Here is a 23,459-nt window from a genome sequence, read left to right as displayed (position 1 = left end):
AAATGGCATAATGGCAGCAGGTGTTAACTAACATGCTAAAACAGGCCAGTGTAGACAAGGCTTTGTCATGGTCAAGTTAGAGTTTAGGGGGCAGCCTAGGGTTTTCCTCAACTAGCTAACGTGTTGAAACTACAACCTAGGGTCTTAGGACTTAGGAGACCTGGGCTTCAGTCCCACCTCTGCCACAAGCCTGCTGGGTGACCTTGGGCAAGTCACGCCTCTCTCTGTGCCTCAGTTTTCCCCATCTGTAAAATGGGGATAATGATATTGACCACCTTGATCAAGGGCTTAGAGATCTATGAAGGAAAAGCACTATATGAGAGTTAGGTATTGTTATCAGCACATGTTAAAGTCACTCCTGCATCCCCACTGGCTTGCTCCCTAGTAACACATTGCCCTTGGCCCTCCTGAGGGGTTTGGGGTGGAGGACTGCTAGATCCAATAACAGCCCACCCCCCCAAGGATCCAGAAAGCTGTGGTTCTGAGGCAGGGATTCCTCTCGACCCCAGCTCGCCTGCCTGCCTGCTCCAGCCACTTTGCCACCATCCCCCTACCTGGCTGCTTTCAGTGCCAGTCTCGGGTTGCAAGGTTCAGGGGAGTGCGTGCATAACGCAAGGGCACTGCTTGTCTGAATCAGATTCCATTGTAATAGAATTAACCGCAGCGAGAGGGAACTTGACCTTAGAAATAAACTCTGTCCTTGAGGCGGAGATGGAATGCGGCTGGCTCTGAAAGTGAGGGACTCAAAGAACTAGTTGGAACCAGGCACAGTGCGGGCAGGAACCATGCTGGCTTCCAGAAGGTAATGCTGCCAATGCACCAATCCCGACCTGTAACCCCTGCTATTCCAATCCTGGACTCCCCCAACTCAGCTCATCCGATGTACCCCAACCCTGACCTGCAGCAGCCCCTGCTAGTTCAGTTTCAGCATATCATGGGCATACCCTGCCCCTTGTGCTATGAAAGGAACTCAGATCTGCTGGTGCAGGGCCAATATTGGGAAGCTCATCCCAATGGCAAGGTGGCCCAGCTCCTTCGCAACCCCGGCCTCTAGATGCCAAAGGCTCGTGCATTAAATCCCCCGGTTTAGCAACTTTTGGGCATGGGTGGGACGTCACAGAGGGGCGGTGCACTGCTATCTTAGCCTTCCGTGGCCGCAGCTGCTGGGTTTCACTTTCAGTGATAATTGCTGAAGGCAAGGAAGCCAGTGGGTTCAGTCTGGCTGAGTCTGGCCAGGAGGTGATGCAAGCTACGGAGATGTGCAGATTAGTTCTACTTGTGTCTTTATGTGACCTTTCTGCCAGGTGCAGCCAGCAGCTACAAGGGCCGGGTTCAGTGTCTAGGGGTTCCTTTTGAACAATACAACACAAACGTGGCTCAGGCAACCACCCAGTGACCTGGGACAATTCCCCAGTCGCAAGCACAGAGTCTGAGTGTAGCAAAAACTTTTAATTAAAGAAGGGAAGTAACTCAGCATTAATTTGGGAAAACACCACAACCAGGGTTCATAAACACAAACCATGAGCAAAAGACCCATCCCAAGTAAGTTGAGCAGTGTCCTTTTCCTCTCAGGATCTTAAGTCCAGCAACCCAAAAGTCCTTTTAACATGTCCATCCCTTCTCTGTACCCCACTCACAGTTGCTGTCCTTGGCCCGGGCAGCACCAAACTTCAGAGGATCATCCACAGAGTTCACCTCCCACCCTGTATGGAAGAGTAAGGAGGCACCTTACACACTGCACAAGACTCTGCTCTGGCCCTCTTCACCAGCCCCACTGCTAGCCACTTACCACATCTCTCCATCGGTCCCCCTGCTAACGACCTACCAGGACACCTTCAGGACCTCTTAGCCCTCTCTCAGCTCACTGGGCTTTGAAACCCATGTCCCAGGCCTAGCAAGTGCCATTCAGTTGAGGGTGAGTCCCTCCACTGGGGTATGCCAGGTACAGTTCTGCTGTCCTCGGTTCACACACAGATAACAACCCTTTATAACTCCTGCCCCAATAACAAAGAGACTGGGGATCCAACCCCAGCCACAACTGATCATTTGGGCAAGCAATCCCATCATGCTGAGCACCTAGGCAGGGTGGGTGTGCCCATGCAAACAAGAGCAGCTTCTGAACTCTTTTCCACAGCTCACCACTAGATATCGGGGAGAGCTCATTCAGACTCTGCTTACACTGCCATCACACCCGTCCTCACCATGGGAATTGAACCCCTCATGAAACCTTAGTAGTGCCTTGTTGGAACGCTGTTGTCAGCCTACGAACTTCGCAGCCACAGGAGACCCTGAGGTATGGCCCCATACAAGTAATCCTACATACACCTCCCTAGACACATCTCTCCCACAGGGCACCATCATGCCATCACCCACAATGCATTGCTGTTTGCACTCCGCGCTGCGCTTGCATTTCGGACATTCAGACCTGGACCTATTTTGAATTTGGAATTCCTGTCAGTTTTGGGGGAGGGGGGAGCCATCTCTACAAAATCCCAGAGGGCTCCCCCACTTCCCAGTGGTGATGTGTGGCAGTGTGGGGTTCACTGAGCTGCACCCAGCAGGTACCGGAGCTGCAGGGTAAAGTCCAGGGCTGCCCGGGGGTAGGGCAAGTGGGTCAATTTGCCCCAGACCCTGCAGGGCCCGCACGAGAATATAGTATTCTGTACTATTGTAACTTTTTTTTATGGAAGGGGCCCCCAAAATTGCTTTGCCCCGGCCCCCTGAATCCTCTAGGCAGCCCTGGTAAAGTCAGAGTAGAACAGAAGACTGTTCCGCTCACAAAACCTGCTGGGGTCTCTTGATGGCACACCCTGACAGGAAAGCTAACCCACCCTTGACAGAGCCAATGAAAAAAGCTGGCCACATGATGCACAAGCCCCTAGGCCGTGAATTGGGACAGCCTCACTGCCAGTTCACAACCCTGAGCGACACACACCGGATCTCGTGTGCACAGCGATGCAACTTCATTTTGCTGGGCGTGTAGCAGCTGCGTCACTGTAGGGCGCTTTAGGGAATAAAATGCGACAAGAGAGGAGCTGGGGGTAGGCGTCAGCTTCTGAAACGAGCAATGCTGAGAGATTATGCTGGGGTGAGTGGAGGTGACACACACACCACTGAGGAGTGAGCCTCATGCCCCTTGCAGGGGGGCTGCCTTATTCCCAAATAAATGCAGCGTCTAAAAGGGGTGGGGACTCAGGATTCAGCCCCTCCTGCACCTGCTACACACCCCTCTCCATGACAGCACTCGCTGGAGGCCTCCTTCAGATGGCTGGTCTCTGATGAGCTCTGAAAGGAGATGCGGGGGTGAGGGTATGGGTGGAGGGGTGCAAGGAGCCCACTCCGGCCTGGATGATAATCAGCTGTGCTGGGTTTCTTGGTACAGAGACCAGACTCCCCTGCAGCCCTGTCTCTCATCCGCTCAGGAACCCTCCTGCCTGCCCTGCACTTGGGCTGACCCCCTCTCGCACCCCCAGGAGCCATCACATAACCGCCAAGTCACTGGAGCGGCTGCCCCAGCCTGCGCCGTGGGGCAGCTGTTGTACAACGGGTCATTCACCCTTCGCGGGGGGTGTTGCTGTGGAATAAAGAAGGTGACGTGAAACTGAGACCACAGAGGCCCTCTGTAAAGATCAGGGGTGACCCAAGGGTCCCCGAGACGGCAAGGGAAGCAAAAAGACGAGGCTGAATCATCCCGTGCCAACGTCTCCTCCACCCAGTGAGTTTGCAAAATGCCACGCTGAGTCACACCGGCATGCGGGGGGCACAATGCCCTGTCAGCTGGTGTGTGGGTCAGCCAAGGCCTGTAGGCTGGATGAGAACAAGCTGCACTCAGTACCCCAGTGTGTCACTTCCGGGGGACACTGAACCAGACTGTCAGCCCTCCAGCGCAAGGCAGCTGGGTCAGAGGCCCAGCGGCTCCGGTGAGCTGGGTGGACAGGGTCTGTGTTTGGAGCTGGTGACGGAATGGCTGGGTAGCGAGTGGTCTGGGGGAGTTTAGCGGCAGGGTGACTAGGGCCATTTCCAGGCATTGCTCTTTGCTGCTACTGGGAGGGGCCTGGGATAAGAAGCAGATGAATGAATGGTAGACAAGCCTACAGGATGGAAAAGATGGCTGAGACCAAAATAATAACAATAATAATAATACCAGCTTCTCCATTTTCTCACCATCCTGCCCTGCTGAACCCTGTAATGAACACTCAGTTGTCCACGTGCCACGGCTGATGGGAGGAACAAATCCAGAGTCTTATTGGGGATCCCAACCTGTGACTAAAGCACTGGACTGGGACTCAGGACATCTGGGTTCAACCTTGTGTCGGCCACTGACTCCCTGCGTAACCTTGGCCAACTCGCTGTTGGCCAGATTTTCAAAAGCAGCTCCCACTCTTCCCTGGCCTCCTCATTTAGATGCCAACAGGGCAACGGCTGGGCGTGGAGCCCTTTAGAAAATCTGGCCCTTAAATGTCTCTGTGCCTCCATTTCCCCTTGTGTAAAAGGGGCATAATAACCCTTCCCTGCCTCATGGGGATATGGGGGAAAGGGACAGAGGGTGAACGCTTGGGAGGTACTCAGGTACTACAGTGATGGGGGCCCTCGGTGGGCTAAGCAGCTGGCAGACATGCCCAGGCCAGTTCAGACCTGAGAGGCCCACTCCCGTGCCCTGAGCTAAAGACAGCTGGCTCCTCGGAGGAACTGCTGTTAGACAACGTGTAATTAACCTGCAAAGTGTGCTGCTACGGGAGATTAGAAAGGCAAAGGCTCCAGAAAGGACCAGGGCTTTAGCTGACTAGCGGAGGGGTTGACAACAGGGGGTGCAACGACCCCAGAAATGGATTTTTAACTGGCTACCGGTGGAGCCGCTTACTATTATACTGGTGAAAGAGGTTCCCAGGAATTATCTTCAACACACAGCAGTTTATTGAGAAGGAATTACACAAGCTGTAAAGGGTTATATTAAGCACGTAACTTCTACGTTAGACATTAAGAGCTAGACATTTTTTAACAAGCTGTGTTTTTTTACAAACATACACAAATGGGTCCTGCGCTAGCCTCACGCAGTTTCTGCCTGGCAAACAGAGAAGGTGGCTACCAATTTTATAGGCGGTGGCTTCTCTCCTTGTTAGTTTTTTTAGTTTTTTTAAACCCTCTGGTCTGTTTTGGATTCCCCCGAAGCAAGGCCTTGGTCACCTTCTGACCCCTCGTTTACAATCCTCCTTGAGCCCACAGAGCAGGGTTCCCACCACAGTAACTCCAACCACAGTAATTTACTTTGCTTGATTTTTATATATATATTTTTTTAAAAGGAGTTACGTGTCTCAAAAGCCTGCCCAGTGGGTGTGTGGTTACTAATTTTTACTTGATTCGTGTTTTAGAAGGGGCTGGTGTGTGTGTGTGTGGTACTGAACGAAGATCGCCCTACGTTTACTCGCTTATTAATTATCCATCCAATGAAGTGGGCTGTAGCCCATGAAAGTTATGCCCAGATACATTTGTTAGTTTCTAAGGGTACTTCCAGACTACCTGCCGCATCAGTGGGTAGCGATCGATCTATCGGGGATCGATATATTGTGTCTAGATGCGATATATCGATCCCCGAACACGCTCCCATCAACTCTGGAACTCCACCAGGGCGAGAGGCGGAAGTGAAATTGACAGGGGAGCCGCGGGCGTCGAACCCACACCATGAGGATGGGAGGTAAGTCGAAATAAGATACGTCGACTTCAGCTACGCTATTCCCATAGCTGAAGTGGCGTATCTTACATTGTTCCCCCACCTCAGTGTAGACCAGCCCAAAGGTGCCACAAGGACTCCTGTTCTTTTTGCGGATACAGACCACGGCTGCTACTCTGAAACCTGTTATTAATTATTCGCTCGCTCTCTCTGCGTGACACCCTTGCTGTAAGGCTATAACCAGGTCAACCTGTGCTCCATGCTGGAACTTTATACATGTGATAGTTACTTTTGCATGGGTCCCTATTTGCTGACCGATAGGTCCAATACCAATCGTACACACAGACTTTGCCAGTTCTTTATTGACTTTGCTTCTGCTTAAGGAGAACCTGCTCCTAGGATCCTCTGCAGCCATGTTTAAGGTATGTCAGGTTATGCTCACACCAGCCATTCAGTATGGCCACACTAATATGGCATTATCCCAACAGGAGGTACCTGCAATGATGCCAGCTCTGGGAAAACGTACATGAAAGACCACACCATGGGCATGCTTCAGGGCAAAAGCAGATCGCCCTATGTGGGCAGGAGGAAACGGCCTGCTCCTGGGACAGTATTGCACAATGAGATGCCTCGTGGGAATGTCAGCCCTTTCTCTGCAGCGGCATGCTAGGTACCAGGTTAGATGGGCCTGCAGTCTGTTCGTGCCTCGGTGTGCTTTTGGGCTGTGCGTATAAAGGCGTCTCCACCCTGGGAGGAAGTTGCATGCTTCGTATCAGGAGCATGAGCTCAACAGTCCTGTGTCATTCACTTGCCCAGTCCTGCTTGCATGTGACAGCACACAGGCCCAGATCTGCAAAGATATTGAGACGCTTAACTCTCGCCGATTTCAGGATCTGGGCCTTAGCGCTTATACAGGCATGTCTCAGCCACAGATCTCCAAGTGCTTTACAAAGGACAGGACAGTGGCATGAGGGAAACTGAGGTACAGAGCAGCGATGTGACTTCTCTGAGGTCGCACGGCCAGTCAGTCGCACAGCCAGGAGCAGGACACTGGAATTGCCACCTGGATCAGACCAGTGGGTCCGTCCAGCCCTGATGAGGATCCCCTGGAGTTAGCGGATATTGTGCCCTCCAGGGAAGTTTCCTCCTGACCTTCTGAATTAGAGATTCGTTCATGCCCTGAAGCATGAAGGTTTAGATCCCTTCCCAAACTCCTGGCTATTTTTTTTTAACCCTCAATCTCGTGACTCTCAGCTACATAACTGGCCAGTCCCACCGGGGAATCCTGCTAAACTCTTAGCCCCAAATAAGTCCTGACACACAGCTCTGGGCTCAACCCACTCCCAGATTTAGGCACAGCCCTGCCTGCCTGAGGCAGCCACTCCAGGCACTGCCCTGCAGGAGCTGGTCCGGGTTGAGTCCCTGTGTTTGAGAGGGGACCTGCTCAGCTACGGGCCAAACAGGGCCCAGTGGGATGCAGCACAACTGCCCAGGCCTGACCTTGGCCCACTGTGCTTTCCTGCACCACAGCAGCTCCTTGAAGTGACTGCCTGTGATGAGCACTTCCCGGTCCCTCCCCGCTGCACCAGCAATGGCCCAGGACACAGCTCAGGGAAGGGATGGGGTGATACTGATGGGATGTGCCACAGGAAGGCATGGCAGGCTAGGTCGAGACCCGCAGGCTCCACTGCGCATACTTTCTCCATGACAAGGAAGGGATGGGAATCCATGGTGAGTCATGTCTTTCCAGGCGCCCCTGGGGAGCCAGAGCAGTCCCTGACTCCAAGGACACCCCTGGCTTTGTTTTATTTTAACCCTTTCATTGCTGCTGGGCTGAACCCCATGGTGGTTCCCTGTCTGACATCGGTTGGGGGGAAGTGGGGGTGCGTGTGGGAGATCATCCGGCACACAGGGGGTTAAACAGTTTTAACAAGGAATTTTCCTTGGCTGGCCAAGTTGGATTTATAGTCTCCAGACTCAGGACGTTCCCAAAGCCTGTTACCAGAATAGCTTTAGGGTCAGCACCTTCCCCCAGTGACCAAGGCTTCGCTTCCAGAATTCCTCATTTTCCCGAGACCCGCAATCTGGAGTTCCCTGTCCGGTTCTCAACAGGAGCGAACAGGAGCCATTTGATCCACACTCACACATCCCATTGCAATAACAGCCTTGCCTTCAGAAAGCCACATTCATCCACTGACTCACTGGATCGGCTCATTTCATCCACCACTGAAATGCAGCCGCCTCTGGGGTGGAAGGTAGCAGCTGTTTCACAGCATACAGCATGGCTGTGTTACAGGCCAGGAAAGAAAAGGAAGAAGAATTGAACTGAAGTGAAACAGCAGGACACTGGGAGATGGACGCAGTTATCCTGGTGAGACGTGACTTGGGACCTTAACGGTCACACACGCTCAGGATCTTTGTTTTCCTTCTCATTGGAAAGGCAACACCTCTGGTAACACAGCGCCACCACCCTGGGGCATTGCAGCAAGAGTGACTGCGAGGGCAGAGCGCCCCCCACTGAATCACCAATACCACTGCCTCCGTCGGCGTGTTGCAGAAAGTGTTACCTGGCGTTTACAGCAAATGCCAGCTGGGACGCAGCAGGCTCGCGATTCGGCCCCTGTGTGTGCTGGGGGTGGACAGGTTAATGACTCCTGCAGAAGAGGCCGGGTGCTGGAGTTCCTGCTGAAGAAAGTTGAGGCATCTCCAAAGTATTTTGGCTCTTTCCCAGCCTCTTCCTGCGTTTGTGTCCAGTGCAGCGATCAGCCCAGATACCACTGTCCCTGGAGGGGTGTGAATGGGGGTGACAGCTGGGCAGGGCACAGTACTCTGGGCAGGGGCAGGGTGAGTAACGCTTCCTGGTGTTTTCTGGACTGTCAGCTAGATCTGTGCTGCTGGGGGTCCCTGGGTGCCCTGGGGCCTCTGCCTCAGAACAAGACCCCCCCTCATCTATTTCCCCACACAGCCTATCAGTGAGGTGCAGGTCTGACCCGGTGCCTGATCCCAACCTCTCACTCCCCTGGCCAGCACAGAGGAGGGAATCTCAACAGCGATCCCTCCATCTGACACAGAAACACCGAATGGCCTCAGTGAAGATCTAGTCTCTAATCTCCCCTCAGTCCTCCTGTCCCAAGAGTCGGTGAAGAGGGTAACAGTCAGAGGGAAACTGAGGCAGGAGAGCCTCAGCCAAAGGACAAGGACCCCAGGAGACCGACGCACCCCCTGAATTGAAGCTGGCTGATCCAGGGTGACTCTGGGCTAACAAAGGGTCTTTACGAGTCGCTTCTATCCCGCCAGCTTTTCTGGGGAGGCCCTGAGAGTGCAACAGGGAGCACGTGATGGGCACGTGGCGGGTACGAGAGAGAGTGTGAGCGAGGAACAGAGGGGTGGGCAGAAAGACAACTATGATCTTCCAGCCTGGCCTCCTAGGTGAGGCCAGAGAATACGGGACCAAGCCCTTTGATGGTGGGTGGATAGAGGAGGACAGCTGGGGACAGACAGACAGACAAATGTACATGGGAAAAGAGAGAAAGTGTGTGTGTATGGGGTGCAATGAATGCTGGTAGGTGGAGATCTCCTCTCTGCCCCCCATGCGCCCTGTCCCGAGTGAACTTGGGGGCCAGACACCCCATCTATATCCCAGCCAAACGCTGCTGTCCCGTATCTCTCCCCCCGCAAGCAGACTCATCCTGAGTGGGCAAGCAAAGGTCACTCCCCGCCATGCGCTGGGTGCTGCCTGTGGCGCAATCAGGCAGCCTTTTCTCCCCACCCACGGGCGAGATAGGGATCATAATCTCTGCACGCACCGAGCACCTGGGCGGGCGGGCGGACAGGCTGTGGCCAAAGAACGCTGGGTGCGGGGACTCGCTGCTTTCGGGAGAGGCTCTCGGAAATGGCTTGAGCCAGTGGCCTGCAAAGGCTCTCAAGGGGAGGGGGGCAGAGGGGAGGGCTTTGTCCTCATCCAAAATCACCCCGGACTTGCCTCTCCAACGGGCCGTCTCCTGTGCACTGCTTGCCGTGGCACGGACCCCACTCTGCTTCCACCTCAGCCTTTTGCAGCCGCATGCGGGGTCAGCTCCCGTGGCGTGGACCAGAAGCCGCAGGACGGAAGCTGAGCCAGACCATCCCGGATTTCCAGCACTCCACAAGCTCCAGACCCCAGGCCAGCCAACGTATGTGAGGGCAGCATGGCCACCCGCTCTGGTGGGGAAGCAACTCGCCACCTGCCTTGGGAGGGGGTCTGAAAAGTGCCCAGCGGGGTGCCGGCCGGGTCCTCAGCCTGGGTGTGTCGTTTGGTCCTTGGGCAGGTCAGATACGGTCCCCTTCAAGCAAGGCACGGAGAGGAGACAGGCCCACATGGAGGGAGGCGCTTTATTGATCACACCTGCACAGCAGGGCTCTGACCAGCCCTGGCTAAACTCCCATCCCAGCATGCCCTGCGCTCCCTATAAAATCTGGGGTGGAGCGTCTCAGGCAGCCCCCCAGGCTGGCTGCTCCAAAGTCCTGGTCCCGGATCTAGAGGGAATATTACAGGTTGTGCCCCTAGGAGCTTATCCCCTAGGGACAATTTACCTGCCCAATCTCTCCCCGCCTCTCCCCCAGAGGGCAGCCCCATGTGGCTGAGCCCCACGACAAGGTGACTTGGCTCTCGGGAGCATCTAGCACCCCAGCTCTCTGACCCTATTCGGCTTGTTCTGACATCATGCAGGTTGGGTGCAATATCACACCGTGTCCTCCTGGGGGCGCTGTGGGGGAAAGAGCCTGAACTGCCCTGCTCCTGTAGTTGAATTCAGCCACGAAGCCCGTTATTTTTCCGACTGGGCCGCTTACAATAAGCAGAAAAGAGACCGATTGGCAGGGTTTGGTACTTGATCACCCCTGGCTCCCCCTTCAAAGCTCTGGCTCCGCAGTGGGCTTGGCTCCAGCCAAGCGGGACGGACGGGTGTGTCTCTCACTCTGGACCCTGCGGTCCTGGTTGGGGTGCAGAAGGAGGGTGTCCCCCAAAGGCCCAGGCACTAGTGCTCATGCCCAGCTGTTCCAGAAGCTCTGGGGCATCCCGCAGATTTGCTGAGCGCTGCCGGAAAACAACCCTGGGCTCTTCCCAGAGCCCCGGCAAAAGTTCACGGCCCCAGCGCCCCCAGCGGGCTCGTCAAAGGCGGCTATTGTCCCTGCCCCCGGCAGATCCGTGGCCTGTGGGGGATGGAGGTGGAAATAGTTTAGCAAGTGCAGGAAAGAACATTGCTGGAATGTGAAGGACTTGGCATGTGGCAGACTCATTCCTAAACAAGTGGGGAACATGTTAGCTGGCTGGACACACGGCCAAGGACAGGGCGGGCAGGGTATTGCCCTGGACTGGTTCCCCTTTGCGAGCCAACCAAAGGGAAGGGATGTTTCCTGTCCTACCCCCAGAGCAGCCGCCTGCTCTTGGGCTTGACAGGCGTTGGTGCAAGCCAGGAGGAGGCTGGGAGAGGGAGGGGTAAGGAATTTGCAGTACCTCTGGCCCAGATGCTCAAAGGTATTTCAGTGCCTAATTCCCAATGGGGGGGGGGGTGGGAAATCTGGGCCTCTGTGCAGCTGTCCAAGCAAAGCGCCTGGTTGACAGAAGCTGGGGGCTTGGCACTCTACGACAGTCCTGGGGGTTGCCCCCGGGACAGGGGCTGCGAGGGACGCCCGTGCCGTGCGAGAAGCAGGTGTCTCTCCGACGCAACCGATGGGGCAAACAATTCATGAGGCCTGATCAGCCGTGCAGAGCCTTCTGCCCTGTGTTAAGCTCTGGGCTGGTTGTCCAGACCTGCGGATGGAGACCTCCACCCCGTCACACCCATCCAAAAGTCAGCCAGGCTGCACGCGTCCGGCCCCGTTCCTGTGCAGCAGCAGCTCTGCATCTCTCCATTGTTTGGTGGGGGGGATTCCATCTGCACCTGTCTGAATGACCCTTTAAACTGGAGCCCCCTGGCAAGGCAGGAGGGTGGGGAGGCGCAGGAGTCTGAGCACACCTGGAAAGGAGCTTCCAAGACTCCATGCTAAGAACAACTGCCCCTACCCCGGCTGATTGATCCTGCTGGTCCAGGGCCCTGTGGTGGGGCCATGCTGCCGTTTGCCAGTCTGGACATGCAGCAGAGCCACTCAGCTCGTCGGCCCCAGGCGCTATCTCCCTCACCAGCAGCCAGCTCTGGGACTACCAGGCAGGAGGGAGGGAGAGACACAAGGGGGAGGGACGTCCTGTTTGTAAAGCTGTCCCAGGATCGCACCATTTTGGTGCATGGTGCCAATGGGCTGTGCACTGCCCCATGCATGCTGCCTTGCACACTGTTACAATGTGTCACATTGCGTTGCCCAGTGTGGCGTTGCTGGGTGTTACATTGTGTAGCATTGCGTTGCTCAGTGCAGTGTTGCTGGGTGTTGCATTGTATAGCATTGAGTCGCACAGTGGGGTGTTGCATTGTGTAGCATTGCGTTGCTCAGTGACATGTTGCATTGCGTAACATTAAGTCCCACACTGAGGTGTTGCTGGGTGTTACATTGTGTAGCATTGCGTTGCTCAGCGCTGTGTTGCTGGGTGTTGCATTGCATAGCATTGAGTCGCACAGTGAGGTGTTGCATTGTGTCGTATTGTGTTGCTTGGTGCGGTGTTGCTGAGTGTTACATTGTGTAGCATTGCATTGCTCAGTGCGGTGTTGCTGGGTGTTGCATTACATAGCATTGAGTTGCACAGTGGGGTGTTGCATTGTGTAGCATTGCGTTGCTCAGCGCCGTGTTGCTGGGTGTTGCATTGTGTAGCATTGAGTCGCATAGTGGGGTGTTGCATTGTGTAGCATTGAGTCATACAGTGATGTGCTGCATTGTGTCGTATTGTATTGCTCGGTGCGGTGTTGCTGAGTGTTACATTGTGTAGCATTGCATTGCTCAGTGCGGTGTTGCTGGGTGTTGCATTGTGTAGCATTGAGTCATACAGTGACGTGTTGCTGGGTGTTACATTGTGTAGCATTGCGTTGCTCAGCGCCGTGTTGCTGGGTGTTGCATTGTGTAGCATTGAGTCGCATAGTGGGGTGTTGCATTGTGTAGCATTGAGTCATACAGTGAGGTGTTGCTGGGTGTTACATTGTGTAGCATTGCGTTGCTCAGCGCTGTGTTGCTGGGTGTTGCATTGTGTAGCATTGAGTCGGACAGTGGGGTGTTGCATTGTGTCGTATTGTATTGCTCGGTGCGGTGTTGCTGAGTGTTACATTGTGTAGCATTGCATTGCTCAGTGCGGTGTTGCTGGGTGTTGCATTACATAGCATTGAGTTGCACAGTGGGGTGTTGCATTGTGTAGCATTGCGTTGCTCAGCGCCGTGTTGCTGGGTGTTGCATTGTGTAGCATTGAGTCGCATAGTGGGGTGTTGCATTGTGTAGCATTGAGTCATACAGTGATGTGTTGCTGGGTGTTACATTGTGTAGCATTGCGTTGCTCAGCGCTGTGTTGCTGGGTGTTGCATTGTGTAGCATTGAGTCGGACAGTGGGGTGTTGCATTGCATAGTATTGCATTGCTTGGCGCGGTGTTGCTGGGTGTTGCATGGCCCATCAGGGAGCTGCAGGGACTTGCATTCCACCTCACTGTGGTGTGCACCGCTCACTCGCATGGCAGAGCATTGCACACGTGACATTGTGCAAGGCCATGATGCTGGGTCTGTCGTGCGGTGTTGTGCTCTGGGGAGAGCAGGCTGTGCAGTCTCCTGCTCCTTCCCTGACCCCAGTTCCCAAGTATCCTCCACTCCCTCTCTGAACATTAGCTAGCGATTCGGACCCAGGTAGGCTCCAGGTATGAGGCTGCATAACCCCAGCCTGCAGCATGCCCATACTTTCCTCAGCCCACCCTGCCCATGTGCTCACTCTCCCAGTGGGCACGGACCCCAAGCCTTTGCTGGCTGGTCCCCAAAGACCTGATGAGACGGTCGAACTTGCCCAGCAGCTGGAGGCAAGGCAGCCCCCAGGGGCTGAACACGTTGTGCGTGACACAAGCCAGCCTGGCACTTGTGCAACACCCTCTCCGGCAGGATGAGTGTCCCTGACCCCCGCTGTTACGTGCCAGGGCAAGCCAGAGAAGAGGGGGGGGCGTGCGGGTGAGCCGCCTACTTGAGACGTGGCGTGGTCCTGCTGGGACCAGGCGGCGCCCTCGGGCAGCCGGGGAATGCCAAGGGCCCAGTGACTGCAGCAGGGGAGGCTGGGAAGCTGCTGATACCAGGAGGTGGCGGGGATGGGGTGGGGAGAATTGGTCCAGGTGCCTGGGGAGGGTGGGGGTCACATTCTTGAGATTCCTCGGCCCAGCGCAGCTCCCTTGTGGCTGGTTGCTCAGCTGCCTGCGAGCCCCAGGGGATGGGTTTGGAGCCTTCTGTGCGCTGCACGAGGGGCTCCTGGCAGCTCCGAGTTACGGCACCAGCTCCTCAGCTGGGCGCTGCCCCCCTACCACAGAGCCAGCGGTGACGGTGTCCCAATCCTGGCAATGGTGAGGGTCCCCCCGTGGGCGTCACTGGCTCCATGATTTCACTCCCCTGCCAGTGCTAGAAATACCCTGATGGCGCAGCTGGCCGACCCCTCAACTTTGCCACCCGGTGCGTCACCCCTAGGAGAAAGGGTGGCCTGCCAGAGCAGGGAACTGTGAGGCAGGACTCCTGGGTTCCATACCCAGCTCTAGGGCAGAGGAGGTTAATAGTTAGGGGTTAGAGCAGGGGTCTTGGGCTCTGTTCTACCACTTTCTCTGTGACTTTGGGTGAGTGACTCTCTGTGCCTCAGTTTCCCCATCTGTAGCTCAGGGGACGGATGCCCCACAGGGGAGGGGCTTGGCTGGTTAAATCAGCGTCGGCAAAGGGCTTTCAGTGCCCCAGGTGGAAGGGGCTATTAGCTAATAAATACACCTTCCTATGGAGACGGGGGCTGGGAGCAGCTCAAGACCTGGGGCCTGATTCTCCACCAGCTCAGGCTACCTGTGACTTCCCTTGAGCTGAGTGACTGATACCCTGCGGGGCGGGATGGAGCGGGCCTGGGACCCCGAAATGTTGCCCTCCAGGGTGGCCCCACTAGCATCACTGTCCAGAAGCAGTAGAGGGCCGCAGTGACTCTGGCGTGGGTCTGGGGCGCCACCTACTGGGGCAGTGAAAACGTGACCGAGGGGAGTCCACCCCAGGTCCCTTACGGTCGGGAGCCGCCTGTGGAGGGCTCGAAGAGGAAGGAGGAGGCAGGCAAGCAGCCGTCTACCTAAAACTTTAATGAAACAAATAAGTTAATAAGTTAGTAAAGTGAGGTAACTATCTTCGTCTCGGCAACAAGGGTTGCTGGGAATCACCTGGAGGGGTTTCCTACTTCGTCGCCTTTGGCCGAAGCCTTGGCCCCCTGCCCCCGCCCCCGACTGCATCCCCAACCCATACAGACACGAGACACGTCTGCTTCGGAGAGGGGGGCCGGCGTCTGCCCTCCCACGCCGCAGCGTGATGGGCACCATGCTCGGGGCAGGGGCCTGGGGCGGAGGGTCTCGACGCACAAGTCAAGACACATGCTGGAGCATGCAAGCAGGTTGGGATGAGACTGGCTCCGGGCAGGGGTCTCCGCAGGGGCGGCCGACATGCACTGCCTAGGCATGGAATGCAAGCAGGACGCAGCTGAGCGGGGAGGGTGCCCCCCATGCCCTAGCTCCAGTGCACAGCCCTACAGCAGGTGCCTCTCCCACCCCGCCGCCGGTAGATCCGGGGAGTTGGCTGGGAGCTGGGGGAGGGAGGTTATACTCCTCCAACATCCACACCTTTAGATACCTGCTGGGGTGGGTGAAGGGAGTGGGAGGTCCTTTTGACCTGACCTATGCCTCCACCATCACAAGAAGGGCTCTGAAGGTCAGGGAGCCCCCAAGGGTGGCGAAAGGAGACATTGGTGGGGCCAGGGGCTGGCGAGGCCCCCCGCTCTGCCAGGGAATGGCACAGCAGCACGCGTGCGTGGGAGGGCACGTTCCAGAGCCAGGCTCTCAGCTGAGCACTTGCAGGCTGGACAATCGCCCAGCCATTCCCAAGAGACACCCCTTGTTCTAGCCTCCTTGCAGGACAGGGCTGGCCCTCAGCAGCCCCGCCCCCTCCCTCCATCCCTCTCCAGCAGGGAAAGCTGCTGGTGGGGAGTAGGGGGAGAAGGCAAGATGCAAACCCTTCATGTCGAAATTCAAGAGCTGCTCTTGGCCACCCCGGAAGGCTGGTGCCTGATGCAACTGAACTGCAGGACGGGGCAGCGCTGCCCAGACATGCAGGGATTTGCCTCGGACCGAGGGGCAGGGGCACAGAGCGTGCCTGGTGATGCTGGAAGACATTTAACTGCATAGGAGGAGTAATGCGCAGGCATGAGAAAAACATCCCACCTCTCCTTCCAGGCAGAGATCCTGCGTTAGGGGAGATCTGTCCCCCACCAGCCCTACCTACCCACCCCCACGGGAGCACCAGCAGATGTGGGGAAACAGTGGTGTTCAGATTGGGAAGAGGGCCCCGGGTTCAAAGCCAAATCCGTTCCAAGATGGATTTGCCAACACTGAAATCTCAGGGCTTTGGCCACCTTGGGCCAAAAATATCCCTCTTATCCTGATGGGTTTCAGTCACACTCGCATCCCCACCAGAAAACAGGCCGGGGAAGGGGTTCCGAGTCCAGGCCTGACCCAGGCAGCTCCAACTGATACTGAATATTCCTGACCGCAGAGGATGTGCAAGGGAAATCAGGGCTCTTTGGGGAGCCAGAGTGGGGGCTAAGGCCCCCATCCTGCAGTGAACTCCCTTACGGCGCCCACGGGGGATCGGGGCCCAGGGTTTGAAATGAATGGGCTATCAATGGGGAGCGGGGGAGGGCAGGGTCTATGGTGCTGAGAACACTTGAGCTGGATGACTAAGGACAGCAGGTACCCAAGTGAAGCCCCGTGCCCGGCTCTGGCGGGTGAGGCTGTAGAAGGGGACAGGGGAGAGAAGCGATCCAGTTGGGGAACCACCTCTGGGAAAACGAGGTCTGGAGATATTGGGTACCCTAAGCTACCAGTGCCTCCCGTGCCACTAGATGTACGGAAGCCACAGCGGGCAAGCCGGGCTGCCTGAGCTGGCCAGACTAGCCATGGTGGGGGAAAGAAGAGCTAACGCTAAGCTACAGCATCCTTACCCTCCTCCTGGCTGTGCCCACACCCACCTATGCACCCCTCTTCCCAGCAGCCACGTGCAATGGACCAGATCCAGGCCTGCTGTTAACTCCACGGACTCATGCAACAGGGCTGCATTTGGTCCAATGGGCCAGTTACCCCCTTTCAAGTCAAGGGCCTGATCCAAAGTTCATCCGAGTCCGTCCGCCAGGCTCCAAAGGCGCAGCGTTCGCCCCGTGAAACCCCACTGACTCGAGCAGCCCCGGATCCGGCCCCAGGGGCGCGGGGTATTGCCTAGGCCGACGGGCGACTCGTCCGCCCCACCCGTCGGGATTGAAGGTTGCATATCGAAACGCTGCCGCGCAGACGGTTCCACTGTGCGCATTGAGTTACAGTCCCGGCAGCAGGATTTGGAGCCCCCTGCTTGCTGGGAGACAGGAAACGTGGTAACGCCCCCCAAGGAGGCAAAACCCAGCCATTCCCCAGCTCTTTCCTAGGTCCGGAAGAAAGCACATTCAGTCGAGTCACAGTGCCCCTTGTTTAGCACTGGACAGTAAAGGGTTATCTAGCCTTGCATAGCTGGTAGTAAGAACCCTGCTCCGGCTCCCAGGAGGGGCAATGGCGTAAAGCTGCAGGGTGAAGAGATCAGAACTGCCAGCCTTGGAGTTCAGAAGCTCTCAATCATTCCACACCCTGGGTCAAAGCTCATTCCGAGGACAGTTCCCAGAGAGGCTCTCAGAAGAAAGACCGAGTGACAAGGTGTGCTGGCCCATTGCATCCCTGGCCAACTCGCCCTCCCACTGCCCTGGAGCAGCGCCACCCCAACCAGGGATGTGCTGGGAGAGGGGGATTTTCTCTGCGGAGAAGACTGCCTGCAGAGGACAAAGTCTAGCGAGGCTGATCCTATAAATAAAAGAGCTTCTTAGATACCAGGCATTTCTCTCCTCGGTGTTGTAGGTTTAACGCTTCAAGAAACTCTCAATGCTGCATCCCCTGGGGTCCTGGCCGCAGCTGGCTCCCAGGTGCTGAATACTAGTTGCTCAATAATTCCTGCTTGTGCACGGTCAGAAGGAAGACTTGTTCAAGTAAAATCAAGGTGAGGCTCATAGTGCATCAGGACGCATTAGACGAGGCCACGTGGTCCCCAGCCCAGAATCTGGCTGGGTTCCCAGGTCGGTCTCCTTGCCTGCTAGTTATCAGTGTGTCTGTGTACAAGAACATTCACCACCAGGCTCACGACCGGTCCCCCCAGCTCTTCCCCGGGACCTGTGCTGGGAACCCCTCTCAGTCCATGTTGGTGCTGGCTGACCTGGAGATGTTTAAGGTCTGCGCGGACACTGAGATGTCCTCGTGCTCTGCGGGGCTGTGGTAGTCGGAGGTGATGTCCGGGTCAAAGCTGGGGGTCTGCATGGCAGCCAGGGCAAAGGAGTTCGTGGAGCCTTTCTGCAGGCACTGGGAATAGAGGCCCAGTAACAAGTCCAACTTGTGCTCTATGGATTGCACCTGGAGGGGACGGGGAAGAAGAGGAGGGGGATTGAGCCAGGCCTGGTGTAATCGGAATAGGGACTCAGCGTGTGGGGAAGCAGGAGCTCCCCAGATTAAGGGGGGAGCAGGTTGCCTGGTGCAGCAGAAGAGGGGGCTGGAGAGCGCAGCAGCTTTTCACTTCTAGCCAGTTTGGGTCCAAATCCCGGTCAAGTCACATGTGAAAGCATTTTACTAACACGATGAACTGAACCTGTGTAGGTAAAGAGGGGGCCCATTTCATAGCTGGGTAAACAGAGATTAAGTGACTCTCCCAGGGTCACCTGGTGAGTCTGTGACACAGGAACAGGACCTGAGGGTTTTGTTCATGTGAGCAACTTCTATAAAGAAACTGCCTGTCCGCCCCAGGAGTCCCAACTCCCAGTCCTCTTCTCTGTCCATTGGACCCCGCACTCCCCTCCTGGAGCTGGGCATAGAACCCAGGAGTCCTGGCTCCCAGCCCCTCTGCTCTTACCACTAGACTGTTAAAGAAAAAGAAAGTAACGTGCTCTATGATCTAGCTTCTCTTTCAACCGTAATAACTCCAGGACGTGGATGGCCAGACAGGCAGCCAGTGGGTTTCTCTCCGGCTGACACACACACACACAGGCACAGCAAGAGTAGGGGCCGCGTCGCGTGTTCGGGTGCATGCACGGTGCTGCACATGCCCCCCGACCTCAGCCTTACTTGTTTCTCCACTTTGACCACTCGGCCCATCATGCTGAGCTCGTCCACCAGGTCGGCCTCCAGGGACTTTTCTCCCTTCTCCCGGGTCTTCTTATCGACAGCGATGGCTCCTCTTCCCACGATCTGGTCCACGCTGTGGGCGAGAAGAAAGGACAGAGGGGTGGGATGGGGGGGAGCAGGAGCTCAGAGTGAAGGGGCCTTATTGCCAGCGAGAATCAGGCCCGGAGAAGTAAGACCCAGAAATCAATGGGAGTTCGGCCCGTACGTACCTTGGAGGGTTTGGGCCGCCTGGCCTCCTAGTCACTGTCACTACAGGTTGGGACTCCCTGGAGCCTCTGCACATCTCCCTTTCTGGGGCCAAAATTCTGCTTGAAGCAGAGGGTTTGGTTTTGATTTTATCCTTTTTTTGGGGTAGGGGTGGTTGTGGCTTTAGGGGTAGAAGGGGTATCAGTGCAGGGGTTTGGTGGCAGAAGTGGGGTCAGAGTAGGGGCTCAGGGTGGAAGGGGAGGGCAGTATTGGGTTCTGGGGTGTCAGTGTTTAGAGATACAAGGGGGGTCAATGTCAGGGTTTAGGGGTGTCCATGTTGGGTTTAGGGGTGCAAGGGGATCAATGTCAGGGTTTAGAGGGTCAATGTCTGGGTTTAGGGGTGTCTGTTAGGTTTAGGGCAGAAGGGGTCACTGTCAGGGTTTAGGGGGTCAGTGTCAGGGTTTAGGGATGACTGTTTTGGGGTTTAGGGATACAAGGGGGTCAGTGTCTGGGTTTTAGGGGTGTCTGCATCGGGGTTTAGGGATACAAGGGAGTCAGTGTCTGGGTTTAGGGGTGTCTGCATTGGGGTCTAGGGTGGAAGGGGAGGTTAATATTGGAAGCATGATTCTTATCGTACAATCTGCAGTTTTGCTCGCTCACTTCTAAGCCCAATGTGAACGACTCCCCTTCACCCTGCCACCCTCTCCTGCGACTTTCTGGGCTTGCCCGTCCCCCACCCACTTGCTGTCTCTTGCTTGACCCAAGGCATTGCCTGCCTCACCAGGCTGGCTGGGTTCGTGCCGGCAAGATGGCACCAATTTGAACCGCGCCAGGGAGAGGCATTTTCCAGTTGGAATCAAACACAAAGTGTTCTCCTGACCGCAGTCCCCCTCGGGGGCCCCAGCTACACCCCTGTGCTCGGGATACTCTCAGAAAAGGGCACGGGATGCAAATCTGACCCTTTGCCAGCTGTTGCTGGCTCCCCAGATGGGCCATCTCATCAGAGAAAACACAGGCCTTCTCGGCCTTTAGTGAGGTTCGGACGTGGGCCCTTCGCGTCTCAAAGCACCAGCTTCTGCTGGTTACGCTAAAGGGTGAAGGCCCAGATTTTTGACGGTGTTCCAGCACTGCACTGCCTAAGTGATTTAGGCGCCCAAGTCTCACTTTCAACATGCTTTAGGTACCAAGGAGCCTCAATCCCATGGGCTGTCAGTGGGCTCTTGACTCCTAACTGCCAATGCCGAAATGCAGATACCTTTCAATGGTTGGGCCTAAGGGCTCAATCCAAAACTCACTCACAGTGGGTGGCCTTTCCCCACTGATTTCAAAGGGCTTTGGGCCAGGCCAGGCTGGGAGCAGAGTCAAACCTCTTCTCTGGCCCTGCCCTGCACTGGGTGCATGGGGGGTGTCACAGAGCCACTCTCCCAGCGTGCGTGATGTCAGCTATTGAATTATGCGGCACCGCGTCCTGCCTGGCCGGGGCTGTGGAAGCAGCCATGGGACGGGTCCCTGTGGGCTGGGCAGCGGGACCTCGTGTGCTAGCTCACCGTGACTGGAGGCTCTTGATGCGGCCCAGCATGTCGAGGTGGCCGGCTGAATACTGCTCGATGACGTCCTTGACGTCGTAGGGCCGCAAGGTCTCCTTGAACTTCCTCTTCGCAACCAGGAACTTCAGGATCCTGCCAGGGCACAAGGGGTTGCCTCAGAGAGGGGTTGTGGGGACGGGTCTGAGCAACAGATGCAACACAGGTCACGGCCCAGCTATCTCAGAGGCCCTAGGACCCACCGGGACAGCTGAAGTCCAACAAGTCCTCAGCAGATGGGACAGACTCTCACCTGTGGAACTCCCCACCACTGGATGTTTGGATGACCCCCCCAGGCCTTACCACCGTCAGTGTAAGAGCGACCTCTTGGCACAAGGGCTTTCCCCTTGGAGACCGTGACTACAGACTGGTCTGTCACCTGTTCCAGCTCCCTCAGGGTGCAAGTTACACTCGCTGAAGTGACACAATTGCACCCCTGATGCCAAGAGGTGCGCTGTGCAGCCAGCCGTGTCTGTCCCAGCCGCACCATTTTCAGAGCCTGGGAACAAACAGGCACACTGCAGGTGCTGGGGCAGGAGGGGAGACCATCTCTCTGGCCTTTGCAAGATGTCAAGAGCAGTTACCGGATCTCTGCATGCTGCTCTGCTCCCCTCTTGCCATGGGAAATAACCTGCCTGCCTGTTTTCCATGACAGTGAAACCTGCCCTGGGAAGGAAGCAGAGGGGAAGAGAATAACCCAGCCTCTAACTGGCTCCCCGCACCCTGGCTCTAGTCAGCGGCTCCTTGTCAAACGACTAGCAGCAATGCTGCTAACGCAGCGGAGGGAGAGATGCCGGCAGAGAGGGCTCATTAGCAGGGCCGTGATGGAGGATTTCATAACTCCACAGACACGGTGGTGGGGGGGGAAGCATCTCTTGTGCAAGCAGGCATCGTGAGCTAGCACAAGCCACTTGGGAACCTCAAGCTTGAGCTCTTCCAGCTTGTGTTAAATGGCTTCAATTAGCTGGTGATGTTAGACACGCATACGCTGCAGGACCAAAGGCCGGCGCTGCGGGAAGGGATGGTGGCACGGACTGGCCAGGGCTAGGACATGTCACAGCATGGAGGAGCGCCTGCTGCTAACTCAGGAAAAGAGAAAAGGCCAGGGTTAGATTTCTCCAAAGCTGCCCCCCTGTTCAGTGCCAGCAAACTGCTGGCACAAGAACTGTCAGCAGGCAGGTAAGTGCCCGGTCTGTGGGTGCAAAGAACTATTGGGATGGGACGGTCACAGCAGCTGATCTTGAAAAATGCAGACAGAATTGCACCTGCAACTGTTTGCATCCATGATAGAACCCAGGAGTCCTGCCTCCTCCCCGCTCTAACCCTAGACCTCACTCTCCTTCCAGAGCTGGCAGTAGAATCCAGGTGTCCAGGCCTCTGATCCGATCATTAATGATCTGGATGATGGAATGAATTGTACCCTCAGCAAGTTCGCAGATGACACTACGCTGGAGGGTAGGGATAGGGTCCAGAGTAACCTAGACAAATTGGAGTATTGGGCCAAAAGAAATCTGATGAGGTTCAACAAAGACAAGTGCAGAGGCTGCACTTAAAACGGAAGAATCCCATGCACAGCTACAGACTAGGGACCGAGTGGCTAAGCAGCAGTTCTGCAGAAAAGGACCTGGGGATTACAGTGGACGAGAAGCTGGATATGAGTCAGCAGTGTGCCCTTGTTGCCAAGAAGGCTAACAGCATTTTGGGCTGTATAAGTAGGAGCATTGCCAGCAGACTGAGGGACGCGATCATTCCCCTCTATTTGGCATTGGTGAGGCCTCATCTGGAGTACTGTGTCCAGTATTGGTCCCCCACTACAGAAGGGATGTGGACAAATTGGAGACAGTCCAGCAGAGGGCAATGAAAATGATTACAGGGCTGGGGCACACAACTTATGAGGAGAGGCTGAGGGAACTGGGGTTATTTAGCCTGCAGAAGAGAAGAGTGAGGGGGGATTTGATAGAAGCCTTCAACTACCTGAAGGGGGGTTCCAAAGAGGATGGAGCTCGGTTGTTCTCAGTGGTGGCAGATGACGGAACAAGGAGCAATGGTCTCAAGTTGCAGTGGGGGAGGTTTAGGTTGGATACTAGGAAACGCTATTTCACTAGGAGGGTGATGAAGCACTGGAATGAGTTACCGGTGGTGGAATCTCCATCCTTTGAGGTTTTTAAGGCCCGGCTTGTCAAAGCCCTGGCTGGGGTGATTTAGTTGGTGTTGGTCCTGCTTTGAGCAGGGGATTGGACTAGATGACGACCTGAGGTCCCTTCCAACCCTAATCTTCTATGATGTGTTCAGTTCTCACTGCATCTACTTCATTCCTCTTAATGCCCCACTTCACCTCCCCATTAGAGAGCCAACATATTGTATGGGGGATATTTCAACCTCTCTTCCCCTACCCCTTCTCCCAGTCTCCCCCCTCCCTGCTCTCTGCAGCTACAGCAGCATTGCTACAGCCTTGGTGCCCCAACCCAACCAGAAGAGGTGGCTAGAGATAGCAAGGTTCCTGTTCCAATGTTAACAATGGCTCTGTTCAGGACAGTCTCTTCAGATGGGTGGGGAGCGGCCAGGGAGCCTGGGCTTGTGTCTGCAATAGGGCACATGCAGACCAGAAAAAGAATTAACCCAGAC

General features: G+C 55.9%; 1 protein-coding gene across 9 annotated transcripts in view; it reads right to left on the bottom strand.

Moving 5' to 3' along the window:
* Positions 1-9,693: 9,693 nt before the first annotated feature.
* KCNQ4 (potassium voltage-gated channel subfamily Q member 4) overlaps positions 9,694-23,459 on the bottom strand; it is an 85,884-nt gene continuing 72,118 nt past the window's right edge. For 4 of the 9 annotated variants that reach the window (XM_030538696.1, XM_030538698.1, XM_030538699.1 and 1 more), the window contains 3 exons: positions 20,799-20,930; positions 19,006-19,138; positions 14,920-18,300 (listed from right to left, as the gene is read on the bottom strand). In XM_030538696.1, the coding sequence (XP_030394556.1) occupies positions 18,082-18,300; positions 19,006-19,138; positions 20,799-20,930 (484 nt within the window). In that variant the 3' untranslated portion in view covers positions 14,920-18,081. The other 5 variants (XR_003997265.1, XR_003997266.1, XM_030538697.1 and 2 more) reach the window with 5 other exon arrangements.

This window comes from Gopherus evgoodei, chromosome 20 (genome assembly GCF_007399415.2).
Source record: "Gopherus evgoodei ecotype Sinaloan lineage chromosome 20, rGopEvg1_v1.p, whole genome shotgun sequence".
Lineage (NCBI taxonomy): Eukaryota > Metazoa > Chordata > Testudines > Testudinidae > Gopherus > Gopherus evgoodei.
Note: the sequence above shows the minus strand (reverse complement) of the source record. Positions and strands in the feature narration are given on the sequence as shown.